The sequence below is a fragment of the Miniopterus schreibersii genome (genome assembly GCF_964146895.1).
Source record: "Miniopterus schreibersii genome assembly, chromosome: 12".
NCBI classification, from domain to species: domain Eukaryota; kingdom Metazoa; phylum Chordata; class Mammalia; order Chiroptera; family Miniopteridae; genus Miniopterus; species Miniopterus schreibersii.
In genome coordinates, this window is record NC_138112.1 from 72,809,386 (window position 1) to 72,822,692 (window position 13,307).

General features: G+C 68.2%; 1 protein-coding gene across 2 annotated transcripts in view; it reads right to left on the reverse strand.

Annotated features, from left to right (window-relative positions):
- KCNQ1 (potassium voltage-gated channel subfamily Q member 1) overlaps nt 1-8,887 on the reverse strand; it is a gene marked incomplete at its 5' end in the record, with an annotated part of 258,881 nt that extends 249,994 nt beyond the window's left edge. For both annotated transcript variants that reach the window (XM_081154358.1, XM_081154359.1), the window contains one exon: nt 8,559-8,887. In XM_081154358.1, the coding sequence (XP_081010484.1) occupies nt 8,559-8,887 (329 nt within the window). The remainder of the gene's footprint in view (nt 1-8,558) is intronic.
- Nucleotides 8,888-13,307: the final 4,420 nt, after the last annotated feature.

Consider the following 13,307-nt stretch of genomic DNA (forward strand, 5'->3'; position numbering starts at 1 on the left):
CCAGGGCCTCCCACCTGGATGGCCACCAGGCTCCCAGGCCGGTCACACAGGTGAGGGCCATAGTCCCGCGGTGAGCCCCATGTCGTGGTCCCAGGGATGTGCTTCCTTCCTCGGGGGTGACCCAGGCCCACCCAGGCCCACCCAGGCCCAGTCTGGAGACAAGTTACCCTCCCGGCCACATATTGTGCTCACCCCCCTCGGGACAATCTGTCCCGGGAATGAAGGCTGGACAACACCCCAGGGTGGGGGGCATGACCTTGGGGTTGTCTCGTCACTTATGTTTATAAAAACAACCATCTTATTTTTAAACAACCAACATTTTCAGCGCAGAAAATTCAGACTAAGCAAAAGTTTAAAAACTACCACCCAGAACCCACACCCAGGGGACCCCGGCCTCGGCTCCCAGGAATTGCTCCCCAAATCCATCACGGGGGGAGTTAAGGCGTTGGGGGGGACTTGCTGGGCTCTGGGTTTGGTTTATCCAAAGTGGCCCAGGACCGGGGCCGTGTCAAGAATGGACAGCGCAAGACTGATCGGGTCAGGACCCCGGGGGACTTTGGGACAAGCAGCAGAGGGACCCGGCTTGATGATGCCGGACAGTGGCGCTCCCTCGCAGCCACGCTCACACTGGGGCCAAAACGCAGGCCAGAGCGGACCTGCCGAAAGTGGGGCCCCAGGAAGCGAGGGGGCTGCTGCTCAGAGCCTCAAGTCCTTCAAACCCAGGTGTGGGTCTCGGCTCTGCCCCTCTTGGAGCCCCTCGAGTGAGAGCCCCCAAATGACCGCCACCCCAACCCGTCTGGAAGAGGCAGAAAGGCCCCTGGACGCCCTGGGGCAGTGTGACTTTGAGGTGGCAGGAGCTTGGCAGCAGAGGCCTTGATAAGAGAGCGGAGGCGGGGCCTGCCCTGGGGGCCAGCCAGCCGCAGGCCCCCAGCCCTGCCCATCCCCCGTGCCAAGGGCGGCCAGAACATTCCAGCGCTGCCCGCTGCCCGCTGCCCGGGAGGTGCCTCACCTCCTCGGAGCTCACGCAGGGACCTTGGGCAGCCTCCGTTCCCGGGGACAGACTCGGGGGCAGAAAGCAGCCTCCACGCCCTGGGCCGCGGGGGCCTCCAGAGCCCCCACGTCCCCATCTCCAGGTGTACCCCCAACCTCCAACGAGGTAGGAATGGGCCTTGCAAGAGACACAGGGAGGCCAGCTGGTCTCCCAAGGGCGCACAGTAGGTCGGGACAGCCGGGGCAGAGCCGCACGTCGGGAGTCTCCACTGATCACACACAGACCGGGCACCTGGAACCCGCCCCGCGCCCCATGTCTGCAAAAGGTCCCTGCCTCTGCCCCCCCCCCCACTGCCCCTTGCCCCCCCCCCCAGCAGCTCAAGACGCTCAAACCGGGTCAGGACCCTGCTCCTAAGACCCTCCGTGGCTGCTGGGTGCCTCAGAAGAAACTGGACCCCTGGCCTGGCAGCAGGGCCCTGCTGAGCCCCAGCAGCTCTGCTGGCCAGCTGGGTGGGTCTGCGTCCCGGCCCTGCAAACGGCCATCCGTGCCTCTGTCCATCCATCTGTCTGTCCCCTGCCGATCCCCACCAGCACCCTCGCCCTTGGCCCGGCTTCCCCAAGCTGCCTGATTCTCAGGCGCGGCCACCAAGGAGCGCCCACCCCGGGTCATGGCCCCCAAGAGCAGGGCGCGTCCCTTTCACCGCCCGCGCCCGGGCTCCCAGGAGGCGAGCGGGAAGCGTACAGAAGACCTCGGGTGCGTGAGCGCCGGCCCACCGCTCGGGAACCGGCCTCTCGTGGGGCCAGAGGGCGGCCACCCCGACCAGGCGGGTGCTTCACACAGTTCCTGCCGCGCCACCCGCGTCGGCGCGTTCTGGAAACTGAGGCCTCGTCTGGGAGCCGGGAAGCAGCGAGCTTCAGGACAGGAGCAGGGAGAGGAAGGCGGCAAGTGCGAATCTATGCCAGAGACCGAGGCCCCAGCGCTGACCCCGCCGCCATCCACGCTCGGGTCCGGAGGCCCATCCACCCCGGGCACAGGGACACCGTGGCCTGGGGGACAGCTCAGCGGTCCACCCGCACCACCACGTATCCGGAATCCGGCCCGACGGCTCCCATGCCCTCCAGAAAGACGGTGGGGCTGGGTCTCCTCCTTGGACTGAGGATGGTGCCACCTGCTGTGTGGGCCCAGGACACACAGTGAAACTCTGTCGCAGGACAGACCGTGGGGCAGCGACCCAGTCCAACCACACTGGGGGCAGACCGGCCAGAGACACAGCCGTCGACAGACCCGCTCCAGAGCCCTCTTCTGAGGACCGGGGACAGCAACCAGGGTGCCCAGGGGCCCTGGGAATCGTGTGCAGCCGTCCAATGCTCCGTACATCTGTCTATCGCTCCGTCCATCCACCTACCTGCCTACATCCGCCCACCTGTCCATCCCTCCGACTGTCTATCTATCATCCCACCTGTCCATCCACCCCAGCCCATCCATGCATCTCTCCATCTGTCCTCCTGGCCACCCACCCACCCACCCTTCAGGGGCACCCAGTCCGCGCTGGGCAAGGGGTACAGGACCTTCTCGTGCCCCACGGCAGCCACGGCCCTCACCTCTGCGGAGCCGTGTGCAGCTGCGCCTACCGGGGCCGAGCGCGGAGGCCCAAGTGCCCACCAACGGGGGCTGGCCGCGCGCACTGCGCTGGGACTACTACACAGCCCTGAAAAAGGTGCGGCCCGCCCCGCACTCAAACACCACCTGGTGCTATCGGGACATAACCCGTCCTCAGTCGAGGAGCCTCTGTGCGTATCTGCTCGTGTCCCTGGCTGCTGGGTCACGGAGAAGCCCCCGCCCCCGCCTTGCTCGGGTTCTGAGCCGCCTGTGGCCTGGGGTCTGCTCCTCGAGAGGTTTCCAGTGCGAGGAGGGGGTGTAGCCCGGCCGCCTTCCTCGCGGGCATCCGATGCCTGGGCGTCACACGGTACAAGCCTGTCCTGTCCTTGTCGTTTTGAGATGCTGCCTGTATTTCTGACTGAACGGTCATACGCCATTGAGTCCGTCGCGTATCGGCCTGTCCCTGGGCCAGGCCCTCGCTGTTTTAATCGCCCCAGCTTTACGTTTTATAATATTTGGAGACATCCCAGCCAAGAGCGCGGATGTGGCTTTTACAAGAGACCAGCTGGGGACACAATGGAACAGAAAACCAACCACAAACCCCACCAGGATCCAATATCCAAAGCACGTGGTTCCCCGGGCAGCTCGGGCACCGCCTGCGGTTCTCCTGGGCCGCTCGGGGCTCGCCGGCCGCTCCCCTCCGCCGGCTGGGGCACCTCTGGGAAGGACAGGCTTGTCCCCCGGCTCAGGTTCCGGTCCCTCTGAGAGCTGGGTTGGCTGTGATCAGCCGGAGGTGAGGGAGGCGGCTCCAGGCCCAGGCGGGGCTGGGCTGGGCTGGGGGTCCCAGTGCGACTGGGGTGCCCCACAGAGCATGTTCCGGGCTGAGGGAGTGGGTGGCAGGGTGCGGCTCTCTGTCTGGTCGGCCTGGCTTGGTTCCTGTTTTCTGGTTCTCTCTAGATCTTTCCGTGGGGCTCAGCAGCAACTTCAGCGGGAAAACGTGAGAAGCTGCCACCCCGAGGCCCTTTAGTTGCCCCCGAGCATGGTGTGAAGAGGAAGCAGGGCCGGGCCTCCTGGAGACGCCCACAGCCCCTGACCCCGCGGGGGGGCGACCTGGAGGGTGCCCAGGGCTGCCACAGGTGCCAGGCAAGCGAGCCGGGGGGCCAGGAGCGGGCGGCTGTCGGGTGCTTCCTGAGGCGGCAGAGGGAGCCTCTGAGCACTGGGGCTGGGGCCCTCGAGGGGACCCACGGGCGGGCGCGCACCGGGGACCGCCAGGAGCACGGCCTCCCCTCGCGTGAAGGCTTAAGAGCATCGCAAGAGCTTCCGGCTGGCGTGGGGCAGCTTTCCTGGTGCCGCACAAGCCCAGTGGCTGGGCCTCAGTTCCCCCCCCCCCGCGAGTCACCAAGCAGAGAAGGGGAGCAGGGCAGGCCCAGAATCCTGGGGTGAGCAGGGGCACGACCCCAACATGCTTTTTTTCAATCCTCACCGGAGGACATGTTCATGGGTTTTTGGAGACAAGGAAAGGGAGAGACGCATTGATCGGTTACCTCCCGTTACCTCCCGTTACCTCCCGTTACCTCCCGTAGGCGCCCCGCCCGGGAACCTAACCCTCGACCTTCCCGTGTGCGGGACGGCACCCCAACCAGCTGAGCCACGCCCGCCAGGGCCCGACATACGTCTTTGAGGGGCACAGTTCAACTCAGACAGAGGGGACCTGTGCACACCCCCCGCGAGTCCACGCGCCAGCACCCCCAGCACACTAAGTGGCCCGTCCCTCGGCCCCCCGGCATCCCTGTCCCAGCCCCCCCTGCTCACAGGCAGGACTTCCCATCGGCACTCACAGCCCCTGAGGCGCCCACGTCTGTGTGCCCAGAGCAAATCCCCCGAGCTCTCCAGCCCCGGGACACATTGCCGAGGCCTTGGGTGTGTGACGGTCCCGGCGCGTGGGGACGGCCAGTGCAGAGGGGCCCCTCCTGTCCCTCCAGCGCCCTTGGTGCCCCCGCAGGTGCAGGCAAAGGCCATGGGCACTGGGCCCAGGGAGAGCCGCTGAGTCAGCACTGGACACAGGTGAACGTTCTCTCCCCCCCGAGCAGCCCTGCCCGGTGGTGCCAGTGGCACCCGGAGCCTGCCACCGAGGAGATGTGACTCAGAGAGCTCAGGGCCCGGCCAGCCCCACGTCCCGCGGCCTCCAGACCCCAGACCTGAGCGCACGCTGGAGGCCCGCCCGCCGCTGCGCAGGTTCTCCCACGCCCTGGGCTTTCCCCTCTCCTCCCCCACCAGCTACGGCCTCGAGGTCCCACCAGGGCCCACCCTCCCCCTCCCCAGCTGGTGGCCACACATGAGGGATGCCTGCAGTCCTCCAACTAAGGCCAGGCTTTGAGGCGGCGCTGGACATAGGGACGGTGGTGCGGCCAGAGCGTGGGGCTGGGTGGTGGTCAGGGAGGGGTCTCTGAACAGCCAGGGGTGAGACCGGGGACCAGGCGCCAGAGGAGGTGACACAGGGGGACGCTCCAGAAGGGATTCTCAGTTTCATCAGGAACTGGGGCCGCGAAGCAGGAGGACATCTCAGGGGGACAGTGGAGAAAGGTGGGGACACGTGGCCTGTCTACTGGCCTTCACCCTAGGAAAGGCGGCCAGGCTCAGCCCAACCAACCGCCAGGGCCCGCTCCCAGCGCCGTCAATGATTAACGCCACCATGAAGGTGCCGCCGGAGCCACCGGAAAGTTCTTGGGAAGGGCAGTGGCAGGAGGGCGGGCGCAGGTGGCAAGGGGCCGAGGTGGAGAGCCTGGCCCTGTCCGCGCATCGGGACCCTCCGGCAAATCCCTCTCCTCGGCTGCAGTGTCTCCTCACCACAGTGGATGCTGACCTCCAGGCGGGCGGGGGGGGGGGGTGCACCGTAGGAGGAAACTGAGTCACAGAGGAGGGGCCGTGCCAAGGCTCAGCCACCACTGTGGTGCCGGGGCCCAGTCCAGCTGCGTGGGGAGGAGGGATGGGGGTAGCTGGGAAGAGAAGCTGCACCTGTCGTCCTGCAGAGCTGGGGAGGGGCAGAGGAGGGGAAGGGCGGGGGGGGAAGGGGTTCCTCGGGGCTCCTGTGACTGGAAACCCCTCAGCAACACGGGGGGGGGAGCCCTGGGGCAGCCTCGACTCTGCCCTCCACGGGGAGGGGGCAGCCCAGCCGCCAGGACAGGCCGCTGTGGGAACCCTGGCTCCCGTTCCAGGCTGGGCATCTCCCCTACCGGACCCCACCCACTGCCCACCCCTGGCCAGGCCCATCCGCGGGGCTGCCAGTACCCCGGTGCCCTCAACTGGGGTGGGAACTGTCACATGGTGGGGACACAAAGTGCCTCGAAAGGGGTCAGGAGGCAGGAAGGCCGTGGCCGGGGCAGCAGCGTCCTGCTCCCTGACCCCAGCAGACAGGGCAGGGCTCGCCAGGCACACCCAGCACGGGGCAGGGGTTCCCCGACGAGGAGGGGACACGCAGGGGACAGGATATCCTGGCTGCTTCCCTGGAGAGCCTGCCCAGCCCGCAGGGCCGCCCAGACTGCAGCTCCCACCTCAATCCCCACGCGCACCGGAGACCAGGCTTGTCCTCACCTGGTGACCAAACCAGGCCCCGGGTGACAAGTCCTCTCCAAGGACAGAGCTCTCCCCCTGCTACTAGCTTGGGCGCTGCTCAGAGAGACACCAGGGCCCCAGAGACTGCCACCCACCCCATCACGGGGCTCAGCCCCAGGCCACCCCTGCAACCCCAGCTCCAAGGCCAGCTCCCCTCGGAGTGTCCGGGGCCCTGGTGACCTCCTGGAGACACTGGGGGTGAGGGGCGCCTGCCTGGCCGGGATCCACCTGCAGGGCCACCCTACACGGGGACCTCCGCAAGCGTGCCTTCCCCAGGGCCACCTCTTAGAGGACAGGGCTCGGGGAGCAGAGTCACTGGCCCCCGGGTCACACAGGCACCTCAAGGGCATCCCTTTCCTGCTCCCCCCACAGGGAAGCCACCCTGCCCGCCAGCTCCTGGGAGGCCGGCCTGGGGCAGAGTCTGCTGAGCAAACTTCCGAGAGCTGAACAATCGGAATCAGGAAGAAAACATAAGTGTGAGCAGGGACTTCCTCTGGGGCGCGGCGAGCCCTCTTCCTCCGCACGCCCGCGGCCGCAGCCTGGGCCCCGCACGCCCACGGGCCTGAGAACCAGTGGGGAGTGTGGCAGCCCCTCACCCTGGGGCCCTCCGGGTGGGGCCTGCAGCACTGCCCAGCAGCCCTCTGCCCACACCGCCCGCCTCTGCTGGGAGCTGGCGCCAAGGGCCAAAGCACGGAGAGGCGGCTGGGCAGGGTCCGTTCCAGGACCCCACCCACGGCCTCTCAGGGAGTTTGGGGTCCAGCAGGTGAGGCTGGGAAGGACCCTGTAAGCACAGTGACACCCCCAAGCCTGGCGCTGGCTGGGTGTCTGCAGAGCGGCACTGGACTCGGTGAGGTCCCTTGAGGTCACTGCACGAGAACATCCCGAGACCAGTCACTGCTGCCGCCTCCTGGGGCAGAGCCACCTCCCATGGGCCGGCCCCCTGACGCCGGGGTGCTGGGGTGAGGAAGGGGCTCAGAGACGGGGCCCCCACCCATGCCTTTGGGGACACTGTTTTCTGCCCCTCCGGCCACGGAAGGCCTGCTCCTCTCCCCACGCAGGGCGGCCACCTTAGTACCATTTGCACTCGAGGTGAGAGGCCTAGGCTGCCGGACCCACCGGCCTCACCCGGCCCAGATGGCGCTCCAAGCGGACCGGCTCCCGCTGCACCCCTGGGCCCCCCTGGGAGAAAACAGGGCTCTGGACAGCCCCCAGCCAGGTCTCTCCCAGACCCAGGCCTGAGCAGTGACGGTGGGAAACCAGGAGGAGGCCACCCCGTGCAGCCCAAGATCAGCCTGGGGACAACCGAGGGAGCCTCACAGATCAGAGGCTGGCAGCACACCAAGGGGCAGCTGGCTGGGCCGCCAAGACAGGGGCCACAGCGCAGGGCAGGCTCCGGGCAGGCAGCAAGGAGGGTGGGTGCCCCTCTGCCCGAGCAGCTGCAGCGCCCTGCCCTGCCCCACGCAGGCATGCCGCTCCGGGAACGGGAGCCACCTGGTAACAGCAGGGGCCAGGTGCTGCCGACGGGGCTCCCCGCTTTCCCCCGTGTGGCTTCCTCCAACTGACGGCTGGAACTGCAGGCCCGGTCCCTCCCCTCCACGTGCCCCCTTGGGTGTCCTCTGCTTCAGCCCAGGTTTTCATGAGCGTGACCGGGTGTGAACACTCCCCACCGCCACGCTGACCCTCAGGGAGCACCACCGGGGCCACCCCGCTGCAGGGCAGCCTTGCCCGCTGGCCCAGAGACCACCCCGCAGGGCCTGCCTGGACGGGGAAGGTCTGGGATGCTGGGGCGGGAGCTCGGGCTCTCCCTTCCTGAGGGCTCCTGGGTTGAGGGACGTTGGACAGCCCCCAGCCAGGTCTCCCCCAGACCCAGGCCAGGGGAGGCAGTGACGGAGGGAAACCAGGAGGAGGCCACCCCATGCAGCCCAAGATCAGCCCGGGGACAACCCAGGGAGGCTCACAGATCAGAGGCTGGCAGGCCCCGGGGAATTCTCTCCCCTGCACCCAAGGGCGCGCTCGCCTGGCACAGTGCCTTCCCAGAATGATTAACACCTGGACGTCCCTCCAGGAGGACTGGAGCCAGCTGCTGGGCTGGGCACCCCTCCCCAGCTGCCCCCCCCCATGCCTGGGCAGGGCGGGTGGGGACCTTCCCCCCTCAGCCAGAGGTGCCCTCGCGGGGTCAGACCCAACCGTCCCCAACTTCAAGGGCCGGGCCCGCGTGGTTTCCGTTTTCCCCGTTAACCCTTCCAGCCCCGGCGCGCTCCCGGCGCGCAGCTGGGCGCCGGGCGGCTGCAGGTGGCGCGCACCGCGCCGGGCACAGGTGCCCCCCGCCCCCCGCGGCCGGGCCGGCGACACTCACACGGCGAAGTGGTAGACGAAGCACTTCCAGCCCGTGGGGCGCTCGAGGAAGTTGTAGACGCGGCCCTGGACGTGCGTGCGCGCCAGCAGCGGGCGGCGCGCGCTGTAGATGGAGACGCGCGGGTCCAGGCTCACGGGCAGCCGCGCGCCCGGGTCGGCGGGCGGCGCTGCGGGCGCGTAGAGCGCGCCGGCCCCCGGCCGGTCCTCCGCCAGCTCCAGCGCGAACGGCGACTTCTTGGCGGGGCCCGCGCTGCCCCTCCGCGCGCCCGGCAGGCGGCCCCAGCCCCAGCGCTTCCTCTCGGCCCGCGGCGGGGAGGACGCCGCGGCCATGGCCAGGCCGGGAGCGGCGGCGAAGGCGGGCGTCGGGGCGCAGCGCGGGCGGCCTCTGGTGCCAGCCGCGCGCCTCGGGGCCGATGCCCGCCCGCCGGGGTGGGGGGCGGGGCCGGAGGGGGCGGTGGCCGCGGGCCGGTCCCCTGGGAGCGCGCGCCCCGCCCCGGGCCGGACGCCCCGCCCCCGCCCAGCCGGCGCGCACCGGGCGCCCGGGCCCCAGAGGAGCCGCGCGCACCTGCTGGGCCCCGCCCGCCCGCCCGCTCTGCCCACCTGCGCGCCCCGCCCCTTTGGCATTCACCCGCGCGGCCCGCCCTGGCCCCCGCGTCGGCCCCACGCCCCGCGCTCGCCCCGCGCTCGCTCGCTCGGACCCACCTGTGCCCACTCCCCGCGGCGCCCGCACCTGCTCAGGCCCAGCTGCGCCCACGTGCCCGGTCGGGAGCCGCGCCCGCTGCGCCGGGAGGGAAGGCGCACCTGCGGGGCAGCGAGGGCACCTGCAGGCCGGAGCGGTTTAGGGCCAGGCACCCGCCTCACCCCTCGGGGTCCCTCTGGAGAAGCGTTAGGCGGGAAAGGGGGAAGGAGGGGCGCCCTGAGGCACGCGGGTCGGACCCTCTTGGCACCCGCAGGACAGCGTGTTAGTCCCGGAAGGCTCTGAGCTCCCCTGGGTGCCGGGGCGCACCTGCTGCGGGGGAGAGGGGACTGGTGCCCACTAGGGCTGTCGGACCTGGGAGGCAAGGGATGGCCCAGGGGGAGCCCCGGGGAGCCTGCTGAGGGGTAAGGGTGGGGTCTGGACAGGATTTGATGGGTGGCGCGTGGTGGGCTGGGCTGGCTGGGCAGGTCGGGGAGGGGCATCCGCACCACCCTGTGGGCGTGGAGAATGGGGGTTCTGTTCTTCTGGCCCGACAGAGCTGCCTCTGCCCCCGGGGGCTTCCCCAGTTGCGGTGGGTGTAGAGGAGGGCGATGGGCTCAGGTTTGCTCTGGTGCCCACACCGCCTCCGGCCGTCGCTGCCCTGGCGTCTGGGTGGGTCCCTGCACAGTGAACCGGAGCCAGGGTGGGGTGGAGGTTGGGGTGACACACAGAAGATGCAGCCTCTCCCCAGACAGTGCCCGGGGCACAGGGATAACCACCCCCTGGCCGTGTTGGGGTTCCATAACTCAGAGACACAGCACCCCGGGCCGGGCTGGTTTACTTAACGTGCCCCCAGCAGGAAGTCAGCTCTTGCCTGTGGGCAGGGAGCAGCCTCAGCCCCTCCCCTGCCCGCCCGCCCTTGGTGGTGCCCACACAAGGTGGGTGCAGTTTGTTTGTACAGAGAGGGTGACTGGAGTGGGTCCCAGCCTGAGCTGGGCACCAGGGGAGCCGGCTGCCAGGGCGAGAAAACCAAGCTGGGAGGCCCTTCGGTTAGGCAAACGGGCAGGGAGCCAGAGGAGGCAGGGAGACCGCCTCTGCCGCCCCGGGGGACAGGCAGGGCGCCCAGCGGGCTCATTCAGGCCGCGCTTTCCCAGCGGATGGGTGCTCTGCTCGCGCGAGGGGACCGTCCCTGCAGGAGGAAGGGAACCCCTCCTGGGCAGTGCCTGGACACCTGGGAGCCACTGAGAAAGACAAACCGGCCAAGGATGACTCAGCGCGGAGAGCAGGGGAGAGTAAACGTGGGGGGGAGGAGAGGCTTACGCGTAAACGCCCACACGGAGCCGGGAAGATTCTACAAGAAAGGACGGGCGGGTTCCTGGGCAGCCTGGCAGCGGGGGGTGGGGGGGACACGTACCCCCTGCCGAAAACCCAGACCAGGGGTGGAATCAGCGACGGAAGGAAAACCGAGAAGGGACCGGCTGAAGCGGACCTTGTCGTTAGATCACAGGCAGAGCACGAACGCCGTGAAGGACTGATGCGCACGTAAAGAACGCTCACGGCGAGGACAGAGGAGTGTCTTATGGAAACGTGGGCAAAAGACATTTCCAGCCCTGGCCGGTGTCGCTCGGTGGTTAGAGCGTCAGCCTGAGGACTGACGGGTCCCGGGTTCGAATCTGACCGAGGGCACGTGCCTCGGTTGCAGGCTCAACCCCCCGCCCCAGTTAGGGCTCGTGCCGGAGGCAGCCGGTCGGTGTGTCTCTCTCACGTCGGTGCTTCTCTCTCTGTCTCCCTCCCCCTCCCTCCGGTGAAGATTAAAAGAGATAAGATGTGTCCAGTCCACAAGAAAGGGGTTTCTGGTCCTTGCTGTTCAGGAAAACATCCAACATCACTTATAACAGGGAAAATGCCCGTTGAGCCCGGCCGGCGTGGCTCAGCAGTTGAGCGTCAACCTAGGATCCGGGAGATTGGGGTTCGATTCCCGGTCGGGGCACAGGCCCGGGTTTCAGGCTCGATCCCCAGCAGGGGGTGAGCAGGAGGCAGCGGATCCGTGACTCTCATCACGGATGTTTCTATCTCTCCCTCTCCCTCCTTCTCTCTGAAATCAATAAAGATATAGTTAAAAGAAAAGATGATTGTCCGTTGAAAGGACACCGAGACACGGCCGCTCACCCCCCTGATTGGAGAAAGTCCAGGCGTTTGACTTGGGCCCCATGGGCGAGGCCGGGGGAGCAGGTGCGCAGACGTCACCGGCAGGAAGGGGCCTGGCAGTGCCACCAAAGCTCAGGTTCCGCCGGACCCAGGCCGTCGGTTCCCCGTCTAGGGACTGGCTCAATCACACACACGAGGAACAATGGAAAACAGTTGCTGTGTCAGGCCGTTCACTGCGACACTATTTGCGTTAGCAACAGAAGGACGAGAAACAGCCCGATGCCGCGGGACAGCCACACGCAGCCCGATACTGACGGGAACATCATCAACAGTCTGCGGGGAGGGCCGGGGGCCGGTGGAGCTAAACCAAGCGCCCTCTGAGGCCCCCGTGGAGCAGGTGGCGAATGGTCACGACACCGTGCGCTGTCCTTTTGTGTGTGTTTCCAGATTTTAAAAAATCGTAGCCACCCAAGCGCCTGGGGAGGCTTCAGGAGGGGGCCTCTGAGCTGTGCAGGAGCCTGGGCCCTGTTGGGTGGGGACACGGGGCCGGTGGGAGGCTGGGAAGGGGTCCCCTGGAGGTCCCTGCAAGCTCAGAAGAGCTGGGGGGTGGACCTGGGAGGACTGGGGACAATGGGCGGCTGAGAGGAGGGAGGGCGGCCAGGTGCACAGGTGCAGCGACGTGGGCCGGGGCTGAACTGGGCTCAGGAAAGGAGGGGCCCGGGGGGGGGCGGGGGGGGCAGGGCCGGCCCAGGGAAGCGGGAAACCAGCCCAGCCTGCTCACCGGTGGGCGGTGGGCCTGCCCAGCCCGCTGGCCCCCCAGCTGCCCTCCAGGCTCCCCCTCCACACAGGAAAGCCCCGCCCGCCCGAAGCCTCCTGCCCAGGCCTGCACGGGGCCCCGAGGTCACCCTGGGTGCGTGTGTCACCTCCAGGGGGCCCGGGTGCGGAGGCTGACAGGTCCGCCTGAAGCACCCCTCCCGCACCTGGGGCCCGCGGCTGTCTCTGGGCCTCAGAACATTCTGGGAACAACACGCTCACCCTCCCTCCGTGGCTTTTTCATCGCCCCTCTGCCCAGCCCAGGGTCTGCGGGGTCAGAGGCCAGCAGCGGAGGGGCCCCGCTGCCCTGTGTGCAGAATCTCACGCCCACACCCTCCCTCCCAGCCCGGACCCAGGGGCCCTCGGTGCCGGTGCCTGGGGGGGGTGCTCCCCGCGTGTTTTCTTTGGTCTGAGGTGAGGTCATCTGACGTCACCCCTTCCTGCGGGCCGGTCTCAGGCTCCCAGAGAGCCGAGGGGCCTGGCCCAGCTGATAGGCGCAGCCAGGCCTCCAAATCAGTGTGAGGTTTACAGACGCTGGGAGCAGCTGGCACTGGCTTTGTGCTGGGGGCGGGGGGAGGGGTTGGCTTCAGCGAAGGGCTGTGACCAGTGCTGCGAGCTCCCCGGGGTCCCCCAGTCACCCTCCCACCGGCGCAGGGCGTCCCCCTTCCCTTCCAGGTGGGCGTCTTGGGGACCAGCCCCAAGAGCCCACAGTCCCCTGGAGCCCGGTGGGGTCTCCACAGCAGGAGCCCCGAGTAGCAGTCGCTCTGGGCAGAGGAGTCCGTTTGGGGGTTTGGGGTCGGCTTCCACCTTGGGGTGTCTTGGCTGGGGCTTCGCACCAGCTACTCGCACAGTCAAGACGTGGATTCGTGCCCTGGCCTGTGTGGCTCAGTGGTTAGAGCGTCGGCCCGAGCACCGAAAGGTCTCGGGTTCGATTCTTGGTCAGCGGCATGTACCTCGGTTGCAGGTTGAACCCCGGCCCCAGCCGGGGCGTGGGGGGGAGGCAACCAATCAGCGTGTCTCTCTCGCATCGCTGTGTCTCTGTCTCCTCTGTCTCTCTCCCCTCCCTCCTTCCCACGCTCCCCGAAAAGCAACGGAAGCAAAAAATCCCCAGGT